The sequence below is a fragment of the Ctenopharyngodon idella genome, chromosome 1, assembly GCF_019924925.1.
Source record: "Ctenopharyngodon idella isolate HZGC_01 chromosome 1, HZGC01, whole genome shotgun sequence".
NCBI lineage: Eukaryota > Metazoa > Chordata > Actinopteri > Cypriniformes > Xenocyprididae > Ctenopharyngodon > Ctenopharyngodon idella.
The window spans coordinates 1,219,190-1,240,026 of record NC_067220.1 but is presented as its reverse complement, the minus strand read 5'-3'; the positions used below and the strand labels follow the sequence as shown (position 1 = coordinate 1,240,026).

At 39.7% G+C, this 20,837-nt stretch overlaps 2 protein-coding genes and 1 long non-coding RNA gene across 13 annotated transcripts in view; 1 reads left to right on the top strand and 2 right to left on the bottom strand.

Moving 5' to 3' along the window:
• LOC127508732 (uncharacterized) overlaps window positions 1–20,837 on the top strand; it is a 488,047-nt gene that overhangs the window by 227,841 nt on the left and 239,369 nt on the right. The gene's annotated exons all lie outside the window — the stretch shown is intronic.
• The window catches only part of LOC127500999 (uncharacterized), a 385,015-nt gene that overhangs the window by 205,992 nt on the left and 158,186 nt on the right, over window positions 1–20,837 (bottom strand). The window lies entirely within an intron of this gene.
• Window positions 17,469–20,644, bottom strand: LOC127508663 (uncharacterized). The gene is made up of 4 exons (XM_051886804.1): window positions 20,285–20,644; window positions 18,613–18,708; window positions 18,359–18,405; window positions 17,469–18,263 (listed from the first exon to the last, which is right to left on the bottom strand). Exons 1-4 carry the CDS (start codon window positions 20,526–20,528, stop codon window positions 18,042–18,044), a joined length of 609 nt encoding a protein of 202 aa, XP_051742764.1. The 5' UTR covers window positions 20,529–20,644; the 3' UTR covers window positions 17,469–18,041.

The following is a 20,837-nucleotide window of genomic DNA, read 5'->3' as shown; positions in this document are numbered from 1 at the left end:
CCACATCCTCCTAAAACAATCTTTAAATCTTTCTAAGACATGTTTGACATAAAAAGTAAAACTAGATTGAAGTTTGATAGCATGAAAACATTCAGAAAATAGTAAACTGGCATTTGTGTCAACTTTAAACGCCTTTGAAGCACACACACAGGCAGTGGACGGCCACAGTGCGGTGCTAGGCAAAGAATGAACAAGATTTTACAGCAGTGTTTACAGTGCCTCAGGAAGCCTCCAGTTGTGATACTCTTTAGAAAACATTTGGTGTGCATGTTCCACGAGGACAACTAAATAAATAGATATATAATAGTTTTTTTTACCACTATTTCATGGTACAGTGTTTTTATCTCATCACATTCATCACTGCTGAAAAAAAAATCATGTTCGCTGCTTAAATTCATATTTTATATATTGGAATACTGAATGCTTTGGTGGCAATGCTTTTCCTTAGTGTGTTTTCTTAGTGAGCCCCATTGCCACATTGGTAGATCCAAACATGAGTGATTGTTCAAGTGTCGATATCTGAATATTTAAATCTGTCCCAAAGACAATGCAGAAACAATAAACTATCTTACTCTTTTTAACAGTGAGGTTGACTTTAGTGGTGATGTGAGCTCCACACCAGTATATCCCAGAATCCTCTTCTCTCAGATCAGTGATGTTTACAGTAAAGACTCCAGTAGAAGCTTCATCACTGAAAGAGAATCGATCATCTCTGATCGTCTCCAATGAAACTCCATCCTTCACACACATGGAGGGTTCATGTGCTTTGCAGAAGAGTTTCTGATGTTCATCATGATGTTTGCACTGGATTGACATGTCGTCTCCTTCATACTTAGTCAAGTTCAGCTCTGGAAATGATTAGAAATATAAGAACATCAATTCACAGCCATAGTTTCACATATTCAGATGATAAACCTTCCTCACCCTCGTTCATGATGACGATCAGATGAGTGTAAAGATAATTCACGTCTCTCTCTAATGCACACCAGTATTTCCCAGCATCCTCTGCTGTCAGTCCAGTGATGGTCCCAGTGAAGACACTTGCAGTGACGTCATCATTCAGAGTCAATCTGTCAGTCTTGGTCTCTTTCTCTTCATTGAGAGTATTTCTATCTCTAGTGGAGCACTTCCCCTTACAGAGAGACTTTGACTTTGATTTATAGATTGAATCATAAGGGCAGATGATCTCAGCAGATTCTCCTTCATGTCTCACTACTGGAGCCACTGCAAACAAACACAGACATTTAACACACATGATTCTGAATATACTGTATTTACTACAATGAAATCATCTGGATTCACTCACTGATGAGGTTGAGCTGAATTTTGGTGGTCAGGGTGAAAGTGTCTCTGGTTTCTGCTCCACACGAGTAAACTCCGGCATCTCTCACACTTACATTACTGATGCTCACTATAAAAATGCTCCCTTCATTACTCACAGATGATGTATTTAATTGGGTCACTTTTGATGTACTAATTATCTGGCAGATGTGATCATCAACCTCCTTGCAGAAATGAACTTTATTTGCCTCTGGGATCTGACAGGTGATGTTGACTTCTTCACCAAGACGAGCAGATGCTGCATCTGTAAATAAAGAGGAATTACATAAAAATCAGAAGAAATACTAGGAGAATCACGTGACCCTTCGGCAGCACACATAGTACACATAGATCTTTGCTCCGCTCACTTTGTCAGATATTGCATAATCCTGTCAGTAAATTTTGAACCACTCTTTATCTAGCCCACTATGAGTACCCCAGCAGTCAAGGGCAATCGGAAAAGACAGATGGAACAATCGCAATAAAGAAAAAATTCAAAGATTACACCATCTCCAGAGAGGATCTCGACACTGCTATAGCTAACGGTATCAAGCAAACGCTCAAAGAGCAACAAAGTACTCTTGATTCGGATGTGGCTTCAACTGTGAGAGAAGTGATAGGTTCTGTACTGATCCCAGCACTCTACATTTGGATATACAAACGACCAACAATTCTGTTACAGAACTAAAGAAGAAGTTGAAAAGCTAGCCAACGCGGCAAAACAGACACATGACCGGGTCGATTCCGTTCAAGCAGCTGCACGCGAGGATAGTAGACAGTCACAAACTTAAGAAATCAGCTGCAACAACTCACCAAAAAAAATGACGGACACTGAAGACAGGAGAAAGAGAAATAACGTTTGACTGGTGGGTCTGCCTGAGAGGGGGCGGAAGGCTCCGATGCAGCTGGCTTCCTCAGAGCTAATCTTTCCAAGTGGATCCCTTCACTGAACCCTGACATCGAGATAGGCCCATTGTGTATAAGACGGAAGGAAAAGCTCTGATCGGCCGCGCACTCTCCTCTTCCATGTACTAAGATGGCATGACAGGTCGGCGATCCTGAAGGGTGCTCGGCAGGCCTATCTGGTGAAATACTATTTTTTCCTGACTTTAGTCCAGCCACGGCTGCCAAGAGAAAGAGCTTTAATCTAGTCTTGAAGAAGATGACAGCACTCAGTCTCCAGCCCTTCCTTACCTATCCGGCGGCAATTAAACTACGGCACAAAGATGAACATATAATGTTCGGCTCTCCTCAAAAGGCAGGGAATTTTGTCAGTTCCCTCTTAGAAGACCGTCTCCATCCCTTCATCCCTTCAGCTCAACGTTTGTGATGATTCTAACCACTCTGAAGAGAACAATAACAAGGTGGCCATGGACACTTGCTAATTTCTTTTTGGAATCTTGTCCTATATGTTCGTCCACTGACTGGTAAATAATAACGATTTATTTTATTTATTTATTTTTGGGAAAATGGAGAGCAGGTTCGATCACTAAGTTTCTGGCTCATTGAGTCAGTGAATATTGATAATATGTCTGTTGTCCCCCCCATTCACCGTATGTTTGTTATATGTAGAAAATTAAAATAAAAAGTTGATCACAAAAAAAAAAAAAAAAAAAAAAAAACAAAATCAGAAGAAATACTTAATGAGTCAAAATCTGCTAAGGAGTAATAATGGAACAGTTTTAAAAAGTGATTTTCAGTATTTTCATGGGCTTAAAGGGTTAGTTCACCCAAAAATGAAAATTCTGACCTTCGTTCATCTTCGGAACACAAATTAAGATATTTTTGATAAAATCCGATGGCTCTGTGAGGCCTCCATTGCCAGCAAGATAATTAACACATTCAGATGGCCAGAAAACTACTAAAGATGTATTTAAAACAGTTCATGTGACTACAGTGGTTCAGCCTTAATGTTATGAGGAGATGAGAATACTTTTCTTGTGCCAAAAAAACAAAATAATGGCTTTTTAACAATATCTAGTGATGGCCAATTTCAAAACACTGCTTCATGAAGCTTTACGAATCATTTGTTTGGAATCAGTGGTTCGGAGCGCCAAAGTCATGTGATTTCAGTAAACGAGGCTTTGTTAAGTCATAAGTGTTCCGCAATTTCAATAGTTCACGTGACTTTGGCAGTTTGATACGCACTCCGAACCACTGATTCGAAACAAAAGATTCGTAAAGCTTCGAAGCTTCATGAAGCGGTGTTTTGAAATCGGCCATCACTAGATATTGTTAAATGTCGTTATTTTGTTTTTTTGGCGCACAAAAAGTATTCTCATCTCCTCATAACATTAAGGTTGAACCACTGTAGTCACATGATCTGTTTTAAATACATCTTTAGTAGTTTTCTGGCCATCTGAAAGTGTTAATTATCTTGCTGTCAGTGGAGGCCTGACTGAGCCATCGGATTTTATCAAAAATATAATTTGTGTTCTGAAGATGAACGAAGGTCTTACAGGTGTGGAACAACATGAGGGTGAGTAATTAATAACAGAATTTTTATTTTGGGTGAACTAACCCTTTAAATAAAAAGATATTTTTGTTATATTTTTGTTAAGAGACAATAAAAACACTTTGTGCATCAATACCACTACTTTTCTGGTTAAAAAAAAGAAAACAACTTGACTGTCAAAAGTCAATGAATTTGCAACAATTGAATGTCATATTTTTTGGTAAACCTAACATGTCATTTTCTGACATTTAATATATTTAAGCCACAAAACTTTATTACGTAAAATAATGAACTACGCAAAAAGCATTTCAAACGTCTCCAGCACATCTTATAATTACCCAAAACCCTTTTTACCAACCATTAAAAAAATTACCTAAACATAGTTCACCCCTCACGCACATTATCACATCTGTCAAAAACTCAGGCTAGCTGTCTTTTAGAATATTAAACTAAAAACATTGTCATAACACACTCATGGCCGTCAATCATTTCACTGAATACTTGGAAGCTAAGAAATAAATAACTATTACTTTACGATTCATTACACTCAATCAATGTCTATCAAAAAATAACACCCTAGAAACACAACAGTCACGCATTTCCTGGAAATCCCACATCACCAGATGTATTGACTGATCGCTTTCTGAGGAGAGTGAGAAAATAGTGGCCTGAGCGGCGTCAAAATGCTGTCTGTCAGAGAAGATAACTTACCTAATACATAATGTACTATACATGACTACAAATTTGTTCTTGGGAATGATCAGGGAACTGAGTGAAATCAAGTTTTTACATGATTTTATACATTTGATTACCCCTTTGCAGATTTTGACTCATACAAAGGTTCTTACTCTCTGAAAATCTTTCAGATTTTTTTCATATGATTTTAGGTTTTTTTTAATTTTTTTTTTTTTTTTATTGAGGTTGGTCACATTTGGATCTTGGATCATCATATGACCACCTATTACCACCTAGTAGCCAGTCACTCTAGACATTTATTTTTTTTTTGGACAGACTTGATTGAGAGTTTGATCTACTTACTAATAACATGTAGATGAACAGTATTAATAATTGAGTAACTGTACGATTGTTCTCTGATCCAAACTCCACATAAATAAACTCCTCCATCATCTGGTCTCACAGCAGAAATTCTCACATTGAAGATATTTTTATGTCTGTCATCAGAAATTCTGAATCTTTCTTCCTTATCCATTGTGCTGTAGATCACGTTTATAGAGTTTTTTCCTTCTTTGAATATGATCTTGGGATCATTAATATGATTCTGTGAATATTCACAGCTGAAGGTGGCAGTTTCTCCATTATGCACCGTCACTCTCTTTGACACTTTACAACATGAATCTGCAATTCACAAAAAAAAAAATGTATATACTGTATATAAAAGCTTTGAAATGGTCAGTAGTTTTATTAAACAGACTTTGTTCTTAAAATGACTGACCGTTTTTCACATTGAAAGTCATTTCAAGGTACCAGTGGCCATGAACCCAAATCCAGTATCTTCCAGCATCATGTTGGTTCAGTTTTCTGATGAAGATCATGAGGTTTCCATCACTGTTTTGAAACAGTGTGAATCTTCCTTCATTAATCCAGTTATCATGTTTCGTATTATTTATTAATGTTCTCCACTCAGGTAATTTGGTCATATATTTAGCGGAGTCACTGTACCAAACCTTCCGTGAATCAACAAGAAGACTTCCTCCAGAATATCCAGTGACTCTAAAGCATCTCACTGCACCTGTCAATCAGATTGATACTGTGATCAGAAACCTCATGAACAGAAAACAGCATCATTACTGCAGTGATGAAAGAGAAAAGCTCTGACCTGAGATCAGGTAGAAAGTGAAGAAGATGAGGAGGATCTTCATTGTGAGTTGAGTTCAGTCTTCTTTATGCTGAATGTTCTCTGTGTGAATCTCTCTGTCTCTACATCTGTCTGCTTTAGTTACTTCCTCTTTATTCAGCTCTTTATCAGCAATGAGCAGCTTTACTGGCCCCTCCCACCATCAGCACTGACTGAATATTACATTAATCACACTGAAAGAGCGCCACCTAGTGGAGGTTACAGTGTCTGATACTGAGAGATCATACAGGTTTCATCTTCTCTATATATTTCAAATGACACTAAAGATAATTGATCAGCATTATTTAAATCTTCCACTAGTATAATTTACATGTGATGTGTCAATAGGGGGCCTCAGTAAACTTACAAGGCAGCTTCAAGGTTAAAATTATTTAAAATAAATGGCTAAACAAAACATAACAAAACATAAATAAAATGCTAAAATGCAAGATACTGTAGTACAAAATATACCATATACAACTGACATAATTCATATATCGTGTAGGGCTGGCTCGATACTATAATTTTGTCTTCGGTACGGTACCAAATTATCGATATTTTTACTAATTTCCAGCAGGTTTTTTGGTTATTATGCAGGAAATTACTGCAAACATTTATCACTGTATTGTTCTGAATATAAGACAAAAGTGGGGCAAGTGAACCAGCAAATGTGTAAAGGTTATGATGCAAACTTTAAGCTCATGGTGATAAATGCAACGGAGTCATCAAACATCTCTCATTAAACATACAAGAAACATGGTGTTGCAGTGTAAACAGTCTTAAAAATGCTAACAGTCAGAGAAAAGCTTACCGTGGTCCTAAAAGCAGCCTCTTTGAAGAAATTGACAGGCAAGTGTGCCAGTACAGGCACTGGATATCACCAAAGAGCTGAACTTACCCACTAGAGAGGCCCCTCATTTCTTATTTCAGCTACAAACTGACACATAATGATGTGGTGTAATGGATTAGCATTACGCCGCAGAACAAGTCTTGCCCAGCGCTTGCCCTCCGACTTCAGGGAGAAATTGCTGTGTTTGCAGCGCTATATGATCGGCCACAGGAAAAAAATCATTCATATCCCCTGTTTCAGATAGGTAATGTGAATCAAACACTTGTGTTTTTGACATGCCAACATCTGTCACTGTACATAAAAAGATGAGAAATCAGTCATTGTGAAATCTACTGTAAATGAGAACTACAGGTTATTTTAAGGCAGCGGCTAGATGCTATATAGCGATAGATAGCTAGATAGCGATAGATGCTATTTACACTTAGTGACAATAGCAGCATTTTCTTAGCGATATGCTATTTAGGTGAAAATAGCAATAGATTCTATTTACACCATGTAAAAGTATCAGTTCTTTGCAATAAGAGTAAATAGTAATTAGATGCTATCTATACTTTATATTGACAGATATTATTTGCACCTCAGTATTTTTGTACATTAACAGGATGCAATAATAGCCCAACCAGACCCTGGTGGGCAGAGCTAGTGTAAATAGCGTTTGCCAACAAGGGACGCTATTTGATCTTAGTGTAAATAGACACTCCGTTATTTTTCTGGCATGCCATAAAGTGTTTATTTTTAAATGTGATTTTTGGTACATTTTACCAGTATTTACAACACTTTCAATACAAAAATTTAAATATGAAAAATATGTAATATGAAAATTGAAAAAGGTACATCTTGAAAGGGGGGGGGGGGGTCTTAAATTCAGGGTCGTCTTATATTCTAAACAATAGGCTAGTAAGTGAATCACCACAGATTATCACATCAAATCAGTAATTTGGAAACTGAGAGAATGATCTGTACTGCGTCTCCTCTCTCTCTCTCAAAATGGGCAGAAGGTTTCTGGGTTCAAATGGCCGTGTCTGCTCAGCTGAAGGAACTGTCACTTGCCCACGTCTTTTTAAGCCTTGTCAATTTAAACATGAAAGCGATTTTATATCATTCAGAAATGTTCGCGCGCTGAGTTTTCTTTGCGCTCATACTCACAGCGCACACATAAAGCTGCCTCTCATAGAGCACACGCGTTACAAACTGAGTTAGTTTTCACAGCTTATTGAGCTTAAACAGTCAAATACACACAATGTTATGTCAAAATGTCCGTATTGGTGAGTATTCACAATAAACACAGTTGCCTATGTTTTAAGTGAACGTAAACTGTTTGAGAAGAAAACACATAACAGTAGGCTACATCGGATCCTAATGTACCTGCTGCTATCTGCCACTAAATACTTTTATTAAACATTTTTAATTTGAATCATGTACTCACCTGTCGATCTCTTAATGCCCTGTACAAGTCAGGATGGTCAAGCAACATTTCACTTCTACTTGCCTCTTTGTTAATTAGTTTTGGGCATGTTGATTGAGATTCACCTTCTTTATCTATTTTGTTCTTCTATATTGTCACATTTGCTGGTTTCATGTCAGTTTGAGTAGCACACTGCCACCTAGCGGTGAACTTTGGAACAGCGGCGTATCCAGTACCGAAGTGAGCAAAATCATGATATTGTACAGTTTGAATAAAATACGTACATTTAAAATACGTATTTTCCCAGTACTGGTATACCGCACAACCCTAATAACACGATATGTTGAGTTACACAGGCTGATTTACTCTCATATACAGAAACATTTTGAGTGATTTCATGTCTTTATTAAATATCATTAACTCTAACTCTACAAATAAAAAAATGCATCTATTACTTGGATTTTGACATTTATTTGAGTTTTTGACATCTTTATCAGCAGTAAAGTCATGTCAGCTTTATTTATATAGCGCTTTATACAATAAAGATTTTTTTCAAAGCAGCTTTAAACAGGAAAACAGGAAAATGCTGTAAGAAACATTAACAGTTTTTAGGAGGAAACAGACTTGCAGGTTAAATACTTTATGAACTCAAAAAAAAAAAAAAAAAAAAAAAGAAAAGATGTTTGCCTCTTGTTCAGTTTAATTAAAATGAGCTAAGGTAACATGCTTTTTTACACATTTTGTCACACTCACAACTTAATTACATTGTGTTATAAAACTGAAGTGTACTTGATCTATTTGTGTTTAAACTACATGAATCATTTTTGTTGACAACTAAATGGGCAGTGGATCTGTAGTTCCCAGCATGCTTTGCAATATCTGCATAAGGAGAATAAATTTAATGATTAAGTTTTATTTTTTGTTTTTTAGTAGCAGGAAAGATGTGATAGTGTTTAATGTTCAGTTATGTTGAGCATTTGAAGGAGTTTCTGTAATGTCTTTGAATTTTGTGCTGAAGAGTGGCGCTTGTGTTCAGTGAGTAATACTACTAATGTCAGCACTGACAACACTCTTTTCTTATTTGTTCATTCAATTTGCATGATGAATAAAACTTCAAGTGATCTCCTGCATTAGCATTCTCTTGCACACTTTGCCTTAAATGAATCCAGATATGTAAAATATTCAGATATTTGATTATAGTAAAAACCAAATTAAGTTGGATCAACATACTGTAAGAAAACTGTAATTAAGTTAAGCCGACTACAGCAAATTCATTTGAACTAATCCAACTAAACTGTGTTGACCCAAATAATTTAATTTGAATGAAATAAATTGTGTGTACAAATTTCCTTCAGTTAAATTAAGTAAGGGTAATAAATTAAAATAATACCATACGTTTCCATTCTATCTAAATACACGCCTGATGCAGTCCTCAGATCATCAGAGGCTCATCAGCTGAAGTCTGAGTCTGATTGCTGCTTCTGTCACTTTAACAGGCAGTTGTGGATTCAGCACCACGGACAGCAGCTGTCAATCAAACTTCAGCATCACTGATGACAGTTTAACAACACAAACTGAACAAAGAGTGAAATGCTGAGACTTGACTTCATCTGCTTCCTTCATCTTTAACTTTGATTTTAAAAACATTTACATGAACAATGAGTCCATGTAATTATCAAATATTATATGAAAACTTCCATTCCTGCAAAGTCACTCATTTATTTCAAAATAAAGAATCCATGTCAATCAGTTATTTATAATTGATCAAAACAGAACAGAAGAATAAGAAACGAGCATCTACTCTATCAACTACCACACCATAACCTACACATTTCACTAAAACCAAGAAGTTTAACAAGCATTAACACATATTTACCACTAGATGGAGCCAGAGGTTTGAATAAGACATTTGTGTTTGTGTTTACAGTCTCAGACAAGTTGATTCTCTGCTCAAGGTATTTTTTTCCTCAGACTATTAGTTTAGTGTCTTTGTTATCTGTACTTAAATTATATCATAACTAAAGGCATTTTACAAAATGTACCTTTATTTCCCTCAGAAATGTACACAGAGCCTAGTTTGATATAGGCCTACTTTTGGAGTAATGCTAATTTTATTTCAGCAAGTTTTAGAGTAAAATGTTTAATATACTAATTTATATAATGTATCATGAGGCATTTCATATTATCATAGTCAGTTAACAGTGTTGTGAAGATATTGTGAGATTCACGAGCCTCAGCGCAACTGTCACAGACATGCCAGGCTCCACCATTCACCAATCACAGCGTACCACTTCTCCCGAGTACTGATCACCGGCACCTACACCTCATCACCACCTCATCAACACCAGTATAAAGAGCAATCACACACACAGCCACATTGTCTGGTCTCGTTTGCATCTAAACTTACCTGTATGCTCACCTCGAGGACTCCTACTAAACTACTTACCAGTCTCCAGCGTCTCCTGTTCTCCTCGTGTGATCTCCAGTTCGTGTGTGAGTGTTCTCCGTGTTCTATGTTCATCCATTCCAACGCCATTCCAGATCTCCACGTCTGCAACCACAAAAGGACAGTATCACCTATCTTTACTTCAGTTTATCATCTTCACGTTGTCACATACTCACCAGCACTGCTGTTAACCTCTGCTGGTATCAATAAACATCCTTGTCTGTGATCTCCTGTCTCCGACCCTTCTGTGTTGTAACAGAAGACCGGACCATAACATCCAGATACCAGCATGAGTCACCCGGATCCCTTCCAAGAGCTCGTGGACGCCCTGCGCCGAGCACTCACCTCCAGTTCACCGTCACCAGCTCCAGTGATCACTTCCGCAAACACCGTCTCCACTCCTTCACTTCCAGTTCACGCCAGTCTCATGGCCAAACCAGCACCCTACTCTGGCTCGGCGGAGGACTCCAGCGGATTCCTCCTGCAGTGTGCACTGGTCCTGGAGATGCAACCGCACCTGTACCCCACCGAAACCACGAAGGTAGCGTTCATTATTTCTCACCTACAAGGCAAAGCACTTCAGTGGGCGGACTCCATCTGGTCCCAGAACAGTCCAGTCACGCAATCCTATTCCAGCTTCGTTGCCCACTTCCGGGAAGTCTTCGGCAAGCCGACCTCAGATTCGTCAATCGGTGAGAAATTATACAATCTCAAACAAGGTGCTATGTCTGTCAACCAATATGCTTTACAATTTAGAACGCTAGCTGCCTCCAGTGGTTGGAATGAACAAGCCCTTATTACCACCTACCGACAAGGATTGGATCCTCGGGTGCGGTTGCATCTCGCTGCATACGAGGATTCCATCGGCCTCGAGCGCTTCATCCAGCTTTCCAGAGTCCATGCAAGTGGAAAATTCACGCCTCTCTTCTGCTGAGTGACAACGGCGGCTGACCCTGAATCTATGTCTGTACTGTGGTTCCCCTGGGCATGTAATCTCCGCATGCCCAATTCGTCCTTCACGTCCTATGGTGAGTGCTATCATTCCCTCCATGAATAAGATGAAGCCGCTCACCACTGTAGTAAACCTTACTGCCGCTGATGTTTCCCTTCCAGTGGTGGCGCTCCTCGATTCAGGGTCAGCCGGCAACTTCATCTCCGGCGCCCTCTGCCGACAACTCAAGCTCAAGACCACGCCATCTCCGACCAACTACCAAATTCATTCTGTAACGGGCAGACTCCTCAGCAGAAGACACGTGAGTCGCTGTGTTGGCCCTATACAGCTTCGAATCGGAGTGTTGCACCAAGAAAACATACATCTGCTGGTTCTGGAGGAATCCACCTCTGACGTGATCCTAGGGCGTCCCTAGTTGGAGCAGCATAACCCCGTCATTTCCTGGAGCAACGGCGAGATCCTGAAGTGGTGCGAAACCTGTTTCTCCAGATGTCTCTCCAAGTTTCCAGTTCCTTCGTCTCCTCTTTCTGAAGAAATCTCCATCTGTGCCACGTCCATCAAGAGTCCTGTGGAGAAACGTTCCATCGACATCCCAACATGTTACGCCCCCTTCAGTGACGTCTTCTGCCCGCAAAGAGCCTCCAAGCTGCCTCCACACCGGCCATGGGACTGCGCCATCGATCTGCTTCCGGGTGAGTCAGTGCCCAGGGGAAGGATCTACCCGTTGTCAATCCCGGAGGAGAAGGCCATGGAAGAATACATCAAGGAGGCCCTAGCTCAAGGTTACATCTGCCAGTCTACTTCCCCTGCTGCTTCGAGTTTCTTCTTCGTGGCAAAAAAGGACGGAGGCTTGCGGCCATGTATTGACTACCGTTCACTCAACAAGATAACCATCAAGTTCCGATATCCCCTTCCTCTCGTCCCTGCGGCCCTGGAGCATCTCCGTGGTGCCACTGTGTTCACCAAGCTGGACCTCCACAGCGCGTATAACCTCATCCGGATACGTGAGGGGGACGAGTGGAAGACCGCCTTCGTGACACCTACCGGCCACTATGAATATCTTGTTATGCCGTATGGCCTGGTCAGCGCCCCCTCCGTATTCCAGGACTTCATCCACGAGGTGCTCCGGGAGTTCCTCCATAAGTTCGTTCTAGTCTACATTGACGACATCTTAATCTACTCCCGGAGCTTGGCCGAACATCGCCACCATGTTGCGGAGGTCCTCCAACGCCTGAGAAAATTCCATCTCTTCTTAAAATCTGAAAAGTGTTCCTTCCATCAGCCCTCAGTGCACTTTCTGGGATACATCATCGACCACAGTGGCATCCGGATGGACGAGGGGAAGGTGGAAGCCATCAAGACCTGGCCCACTCCTTCCACTATTAAAGAACTCCAGCGCTTCCTTGGTTTTGCTAATTTCTATCGCCGTTTCATCAAAAACTACAGTTCCATCGCCCATCCACTCACAAACCTGCTCCGTAATAAGCCCAAGTCTCTGTCCTGGACATCGGCTGCCACCAACGCCTTCGAAACCCTTAAAGAAGCCTTCACCACCGCTCCCCTCCTCGTCCACCCCAATCCAGACCTGCCCTTTGTAGTAGAGGTGGACGCCTCCACCACGGGAGTGGGAGCGGTGCTATCTCAGCAGCAGGGGACCCCAAGTAGACTTCACCCATGCGCCTTCTTCTCCCGCAAGCTCAACCCGGCAGAGACCAACTACGACATCGGAAAACGCAAGCTTCTGGCTGTGAAGTTGGCCCTTGAAGAGTGGAGGCATTGGTTGGAGGGAGCTAAACACCCCTTTATAGTTCTCACTGACCACAAGAACTCGGAGTACCTAAGAGCTGCAAAAAGACTGAACCCTCGGCAAGCACGCTGGTCTTTATTCTTCACCCGTTTTGACTTCTCCCTCTCCTCTCGTCCCGGCTCCAAAAATGTCAAGGCGGATGCCCTATCTCGTCTCCATGCTCCTGAGGAAAGACCAGAAGAACCAGAAACCATTCTCCCTAAAACCATCCTCGTCAGTCCTATCACCTGGTCAGAGGAAACTTTGCCCTCCTCCAATGCCTCCACCAACACTCCGTTGGGTTGTCCACCAGGCTTGCGTTACACCACCAGGGCACAACGCACCCCACTGATTCACTCTGCCCACATGTCACTTGGCACTGGCCACCCGGGGGTCAATGAAACCCTCTCGCTGCTAAAGGAGCGCTTCTGGTGGCCTAACATGGCAGCTGACGTCAGAAGGTACGTGCAGGGTTGTAGGGAGTGCGCCATCTCCAAGAGCCCTCGCCATCTTCCATCCGGCAAGCTCCATCCTCTGCCCGTTCCTAATCAACCCTGGTCACACCTAGGAGTCGATTTTATCACCGACCTGCCTGCATCCGATGAATTCACCTGCATTCTCGTCATCGTAGATCGATTCTCCAAGTCATGTCGTCTGATTCCCCTGAGGGGCTTACCCACTGCCATGGAAACCGCTGAACTTATGTTCAATCACGTGTTCAGATACTACGGAATTCCCGAGGACATCGTCTCAGACAGAGGACCCCAGTTCATTTCATGGGTATGGAAGGCCTTCTTCTCGCTCCTAGGTGTGACCGTCAGTCTCTCATCCGGCTACCACCCTCAGTCGAACGGGCAGACGGAGAGGAAGATCCAGGAGATCGGCCGCTTCCTCTGTACCTTCTGTCACGGCCACCAGAACTCTTGGAACCAGTATCTGGGTTGGGCCGAGTACGCACAGAACTCCCTGTGTCAGCCATCTACTGGACTCACCCCATTCCTGTTTGGAGTATCTTGTGGACTAGGAAGGCTACGGCCCCGAGGAACGCTCTTGGGTCCCGAGAAACGACATACTTGACCCCAACCTGCTTCACGCCTTCCACTCCAACCATCCTGACAGACCTGCCCCACGTGGAAGAGGACGGCCACCATGACGTCGGGGTCCTCGGCCCTCAGGAGCGGGCCGTGGAGGGGGGGGTACTGTCACAGACACGCCAGGCTCCACCATTCACCAATCACAGCGCACCACTTCTCCTGAGTTCTGATCACCGGCACCTGCACCTCATCACCACCTCATCAACACCAGTATAAAGAGAGTCTCCAGTGTCTCCTGTTCTCCTTGTGTGATCTCCAGTCCGTGTGTGAGTGTTCTCCATGTTCTACGTTCATCCATTCCAACGCCATTCAAGATCTCCACGTCTGCAACCACAAAAGGACAGTATCACCTATCTTCACTTCAGTTTATCATCTTCACATTGTCACATACTCACCTGCACTGCTGTTAACCTCTGCTGGTATCAATAAACATCCTTGTCTGTGATCTCCTGTCTCCGACCCTTCTGTGTTGTAACAGCGACGGTTAGTTAAAGCACTGCTGTCAAGATCAAATAAAATACCATACAAGTCATTCATACGCTTTGTGATGTGTAATTAAGTTTTCTAATGGGATAAAACATGTCTGTGTGAGGAACAGATCTAAAATTAATTGATTACTCACAGAAAATCTTCCTCGCTGATCCGTCAGTTCAAATTTCCATTCACCCGCAAACTTTGTTTTCATTCAAACGGAAGCGCAGCGCTCAGCGCCATATAAGGAGAAAAGGGAGGAGTAGAAACTGTGCTTAAACCTCATTGGCTCTCCCGTTTATGTTGTCGTGTCGTATTTGAATATTCAGAATCTGAAATAAGAACTGAAGGTTCAATGTGAGATACAGTCAGACACAGCTGCAAATACGGTTTATTACTAATAACTTGGAAGCTTGTTTCTGCCACTGAATAAAAAGAAAAATAATTATAAAGACGAAATGAACGAAATATAAGCTTGTCCAAAGTATATGCTGTATATAAGCTTTAATGTTAGGTGTGATTAATCACAATTAATCACAGAAAAATTCTCTGTATCTTTTATGGAGTGGAAAGTCTGTGGCCATCGATACTAAGATAAATGTTTCCTGTTTTTATCACACTTGCAGACAGCTGAAGGGTTTCTTGGTTTGACCCACAGAAGATAAATAGTGCAGAAAACCACAAGCTGAAGAGCATCTCATATTCATGATCTTCATCACACTGACCACAGTATCAAACAACCCTGTGAACACAAAAAGCTTTTTCAAGCAAGTCTCTTTAGTAAAAAATATAAAATACTGGGTGTTAAAGAGCATTTATCTGAAAATACACACTTTTGATTTTTAAAATGCTACCAAAATCAAATATACAGACTCATTTCACCGTTTATCACCTGTTTTCTGTCTGATGATGATCTCATAATATCCCATAATATCACTGACATTTCACATTCAGTGATATAGAGAGTTATATCTCTGTCTAGACTGACAATTATGTTTTTACTGAATTCAGAAAAGCAAACTAGCATATTACTCTTACTGCCATATAAAGAAACACTATGATTTTATACGTAGATTTTATCCAGAGAGAAAATAATGTTGATAATGATCATCAAAATAAAACAAACCATAAAATTTACTGTAAAACCTGGAGTTGTCGGGGGGTGAAAACTTTTGAACAGGATGCAGATGTCCAAATTTTTCTTTTTTTGTTGAAATATCTTTTTTTTTCATTGAGTACTGCCCTTCGGAAGCAACAGAAGATACTTACATGTTTCCCTGAAGACAAATTAAGTACAATATATCTTGAACTTCAAATTCAAAAAGTTTTCACCCCCCGGCTCTTAATGCATCGTGTTTCCTTCTGGAGCATCAGTGAATGTTTGAACCTTTTTTAATAGTTGTGTTTGAGTCCCTCAGTTGTCCTCAGTGTGAAAAGATGGATCTCAAAATCATTCAGTCACTGCTGGAAAGGGTTCAAATATGCAAAAAAATCCTTGAAAACTGAATAATCTGCAGGACCTGGAGGATTTTTTTCTGAAGAACAGAGCTCAGTTTAACTGCTCAGAACAAACAAAGGACTCATGAACAACCATCACAAAACAAAAAAAACAGTCGTAGATCATCCAGGTAACCACACACAGTATTAAGAATCAAGGGTTCCCAAACTTTTGAACGGGGCCATTTTAATAAATTCAGCTATTTTTTTTTCTTGTGGACTATATGTAAATATCTTTTATGTAAAATATCTTACTCAGGACAGTACTAAATAAAAAATAACATGCATTTTGTATGATCTCTCTTATTTTGTTAAAATTATTCACATTTTCACAGATTCCGCAAGGGGTTCCCAAACTTTCACATACCACTGTATGAATGTGGCCTATTGTAATGAGACTGGTCTTATTAGATTCTGGGGGTCATGCTGAGAACATTGATGCCAATTTTGCCATTGTCAGCCAAACTTCCTGTCAGTCATTTTGATTTTCCTTAAAAACCTACTTTTTCAAACTCCTCATAGACCGTTGCTCAGATTTTCACTAAATTCAAATCGTATCATCTTCAGACCATGCTGACAAAAAGCTATGGATTTCAAGTTGATTCATCAAACCGTTTTTGTATACCGTAGAAATGAAGTACAGGCTTGATGCCAAAAAGAATCTTTAGGCTGTATCTCTGTAATGCTTTAACATATTGACACCAAACTATGCGAGTGTCATTGTCACCTCACTAAAATAATCTTAATAAGACTTTAATTGCTCCCCGTTGCAGATGGTCTGATGCTCACAGCCATGTTGGCTGGCTTGTTGTGCTTGGCCCCGATAATTGCTGCTTGCAGCTATATTTTAATTTAGTTTGATCTGAAAAGTAAAATTGTCAAATCACACAGATAATTTGTTGATCATAAACATTTTCAGTCTTTAGAATCTCATTTCTCACTCTCAGAAAATGTTGGAGGTGAATTATTGAACGATCAGCTCTTAGTCTTTATTGTCTTCTGCTCACAATGGATGTTGATCTTCTGTCTCTCTCTGTTCAGTCTCATGTGTCTCACTGTGGGTTTCCTGAGTAAGTCTGTTTAATTAAACTGAACTGAGACCCTGAACCTTCACCAGTTTTCTGTGGCTTTGAGCTGGACGGAAAAAAACAGCCTGTTCATCACGCCAACACAAACAACACCTCCAGCGCTCGTGAGAAACTTTGAGACAGAAAGTTTCATGTATAAGTCAATGCCATGACAATGTTTGACATTTCAATTATAATGTAAAAAAACAGTGTAAATAATCTCTCTGATTCTACAACTTTAAATAAAAGCTTTGGGCATCAAACAAGGAATAAGCAGAAAATATAAATGTTTATTTTTCAATGAATAAAAGATATGATTATGCAGTAAAACTCTGCATAACCTCAGTTCCAACAGAGCAAGAATGAACTAAAAACAACATCAGCAAAAGTCTCTTGCATGTACAAAACAAAAGCAGGTCAAAGAGAATCAATATTCAGAGAGACGAGAAAGAGAAAACATTTAAACAGCTGCTGTTAAAGATACTTTATTAACTATAGTGTCTCTGCATTTGGAGTGGAAACTTTACAGTTTATTCTATAAGCGTCACTCAGTGGTTTTATTTCCTGTTTTTATCACACCCTCAGATAAACTGAGATGACAAACTCTGTACACACACCAGTAAACCTCTGACACATCTGCTATTTTAAACATGTGAAAGAAGAAACATGATCAGCAGCAGAAACTATAAAGTGTCTCATGATTCAACAGACTGAACGACCCTGATCAATAAAACATCTGTTTAACACTAAACTATGGATTATAAAGAGATTTTTATCAATGAACTGTAAACGTAAGCAATACTGTTAGTAAAGTGTGCTGATCTGTGATCTGTTATAAGTGAGTTAGTTGAGTCTCATGCGGTGACTGACCGTGGCGTAATCAGAGTGAATCTGGTCCTTACTGAAGGAGACTGTAGCGTCACTGAGAGACTCTTCATGCTTCTGGAAACTGACAGACGCATACAGGAGCTCATCAGAGAGGATTGTGGGTAATTCATCATGACTGTTCATTTGAGCTGATCCAGGGTCTGTGAGAGAATCACGTCTGCTGTCTGCACATGATGACTGAACATGGAGAAAATAGAAAGAAACTTATTTTAAAAGGAGAAAACATCTCATAACCACAATATTTATACAAACATACACACACTGTGACTCACCATTATATTTCTCTCTCTCTTTCTCTTGTCTGATGTTGAGGTTCTTCCTAATAACCCAAAACAAAATGAATCGATCAGTAAGAGAAAGACAGACTAGATCAAACTGGAGATGAACAGCAGCATCTGAGACAGAAACTCATTGAGTCAGTGAGATTTTACTGCTGCTGACAGTCAGAAGATTCAAGCAGCTCAGAGACACTCAAATAAATTAATTTAATTAAATCATTTTTTCAACAGATAATAAATGATCAAACCTCGTCTCTTGTGTCTTAATTTACACACAGTCAGAGTGAATCCACCAATCAGCAGCAGAATCACACACACACAAATAATGATGATCATGGAGAAATCTGAAAATAAAACATACAGTGTTAATTAAAGAGAAACCAAGAGATACATGTAAATAAAATATTATCTACACAGATATTAAAATTTATGGCATTCATTTTCAGCCCTTTTCTATCCACCATAAATCTATTTTAAAATTTGTTTAAAGTGTGAATAAAAACATTTTACATGAATGAAATATTTATAGAATCTGTTTGCAATGTTTTCATAAAGGAAATAGTCTAGTATTGTGAGGTAAATGTTCACGCTTTTTTTAATGAAGCTGAATTTTTCTGCAGTAACAAGAGTGTATTTTAGTCTCTCTTATGCAAACTTATACATAACCTTTGTTCTACTTCATCTGTGTCTGTTGAGTCTCATGCATCTCACTGTTGTTTTCCTGAATAAAAACCGTTAATTCTTCACAGTCACATTAAACTGAGACTCTGAACCTTCAGCTCATTTCTGTGGTTTTGATCTGGTATGCAGTAAACACCTCCTGCATTGTAAAGTGTTTTTATTTGTTGAGTGTCATTGTTGTGTTTTGAATGTTGAGTATTGATATCATCATTAGATGATGCTTATAAGAAAAAAAAATAGTGTTGCAAAATGATGTCACATCTTTCATCTACAAACAGTTATGTTATTGGTAAATTTTCATGCTCAAATAATGCTAAAATCTTCATATTCATGCTAAGAATAGTTTGAATAACTCAAAATTAGCCAGTTAGATTATTTCATATTGTAGATTGTCATTGTTTTAACAAATGTTTTCATTTGTCAAACTTCTGACTTGGCTAGATCACAAATATGAATATGAATATACAAGGTCTAAGATCCCACACATATGAACACTGATCACCGTTACGGTGACTTCAAAACAATTATAGTACTAAACAATATAATTTCTTGCAGTGGCATCATGCTTAAAGACAACTTTATCATGTGAATTCACAGTAAAACAAGAACAGTAACGTACTGTGACGTCAGTATCATTTTGCTGTTGATTAACAGACATTTGTAAGAAAATGACCCAGCATGCATTGATTTCACAGTACATTTCTGACTGACAGTAATTTATTGTAAAATAATACTGTTTAATCCTGTAAATTCCTGCCATTTTTTTAGTGTACATGTGTTAACAATGAATTCGGCTATGCTCAGGGAAAACTAGTCCTGTTTAAATAGGTCTGTATAAAACATCAGTATTCAGGCTATTGGTGTGTAGAAGTCGGTTTATCATTTTTACGCAGTGAGAACAAATTAGTATACTGATATCTTGCAGGTTAGAAAGTGGTCAGATATTGATTCAGTAACCGCTCAAAGTGAGTTTAAGAGGCTTTTTGAATGATTCGTTAAAATAACTGAGCATCTTTTTATCTCATCACATTGATGCTTCACTGCTGAAAAGTGGTCCACTGCTAGCACTCATGTTTCAAACATCAGAATACAATGCTGTGGTTACAATGCATTTTGCACAATGCAGTGTGTTTCTTAGTGGCCCCCATTGCCACATCAGTAAATCTGACCTAAAGTGATTGTTCAAGTATTGATTTCAATCTGGCCCACAGACAATGGAGAAATAATAAAATATCTTACCATTTTTAACAGTGAGGTTGACTTTAGTGATGATGTGAGATCCACACCAGTATATCCCAGAATCCTCTTCTCTCAGATCAGTGATGTTTACAGTAAAGACTCCAGTAGAAGCTTCATCACTGAAAGAGAATCGATCATCTCTGATCGTCTCCAATGAAACTCCATCCTTCACACACATGGAGGGTTCATGTGCTTTGCAGAAGAGTTTCTGATGTTCATCATGATGTTTGCACTGGATTGACATGTCGTCTCCTTCATACTTAGTCAAGTTCAGCTCTGGAAATGATTAGAAATATAAGAACATCAATTCACAGCCATAGTTTCACATATTCAGATGATAAACCTTCCTCACCCTCGTTCATGATGACGATCAGACGAGTGTAAAGATAATTCACGTCTCTCTCTAATGTCACTGCACACCAGTATTTCCCAGCATCCTCTGCTGTCAGTCCAGTGATGGTCCCAGTGAAGACACTTGCAGTGACGTCATCATTCAGAGTCAATCTGTCAGTCTTGATCTCTTTCTCTTCATTGAGAGTATTTCTATCTCTAG

Bases quoted from the DNA above. Each gene is read 5' to 3' on its own strand.
- LOC127508663 (XM_051886804.1), bottom strand. From the start codon at position 20,528: ATGTCAATCCAGTGCAAACATCATGATGAACATCAGAAACTCTTCTGC. The intron at 18,709-20,284 runs GTAAGATATTTT...TTTTATTTTCAG, and splicing joins CAACCTCACTGTTAAAAATG to ATTTCTCCATGATCATCATT. The intron at 18,406-18,612 runs GTTTGATCATTT...TTGGGTTATTAG, and splicing joins ATTAAGACACAAGAGACGAG to GAAGAACCTCAACATCAGAC.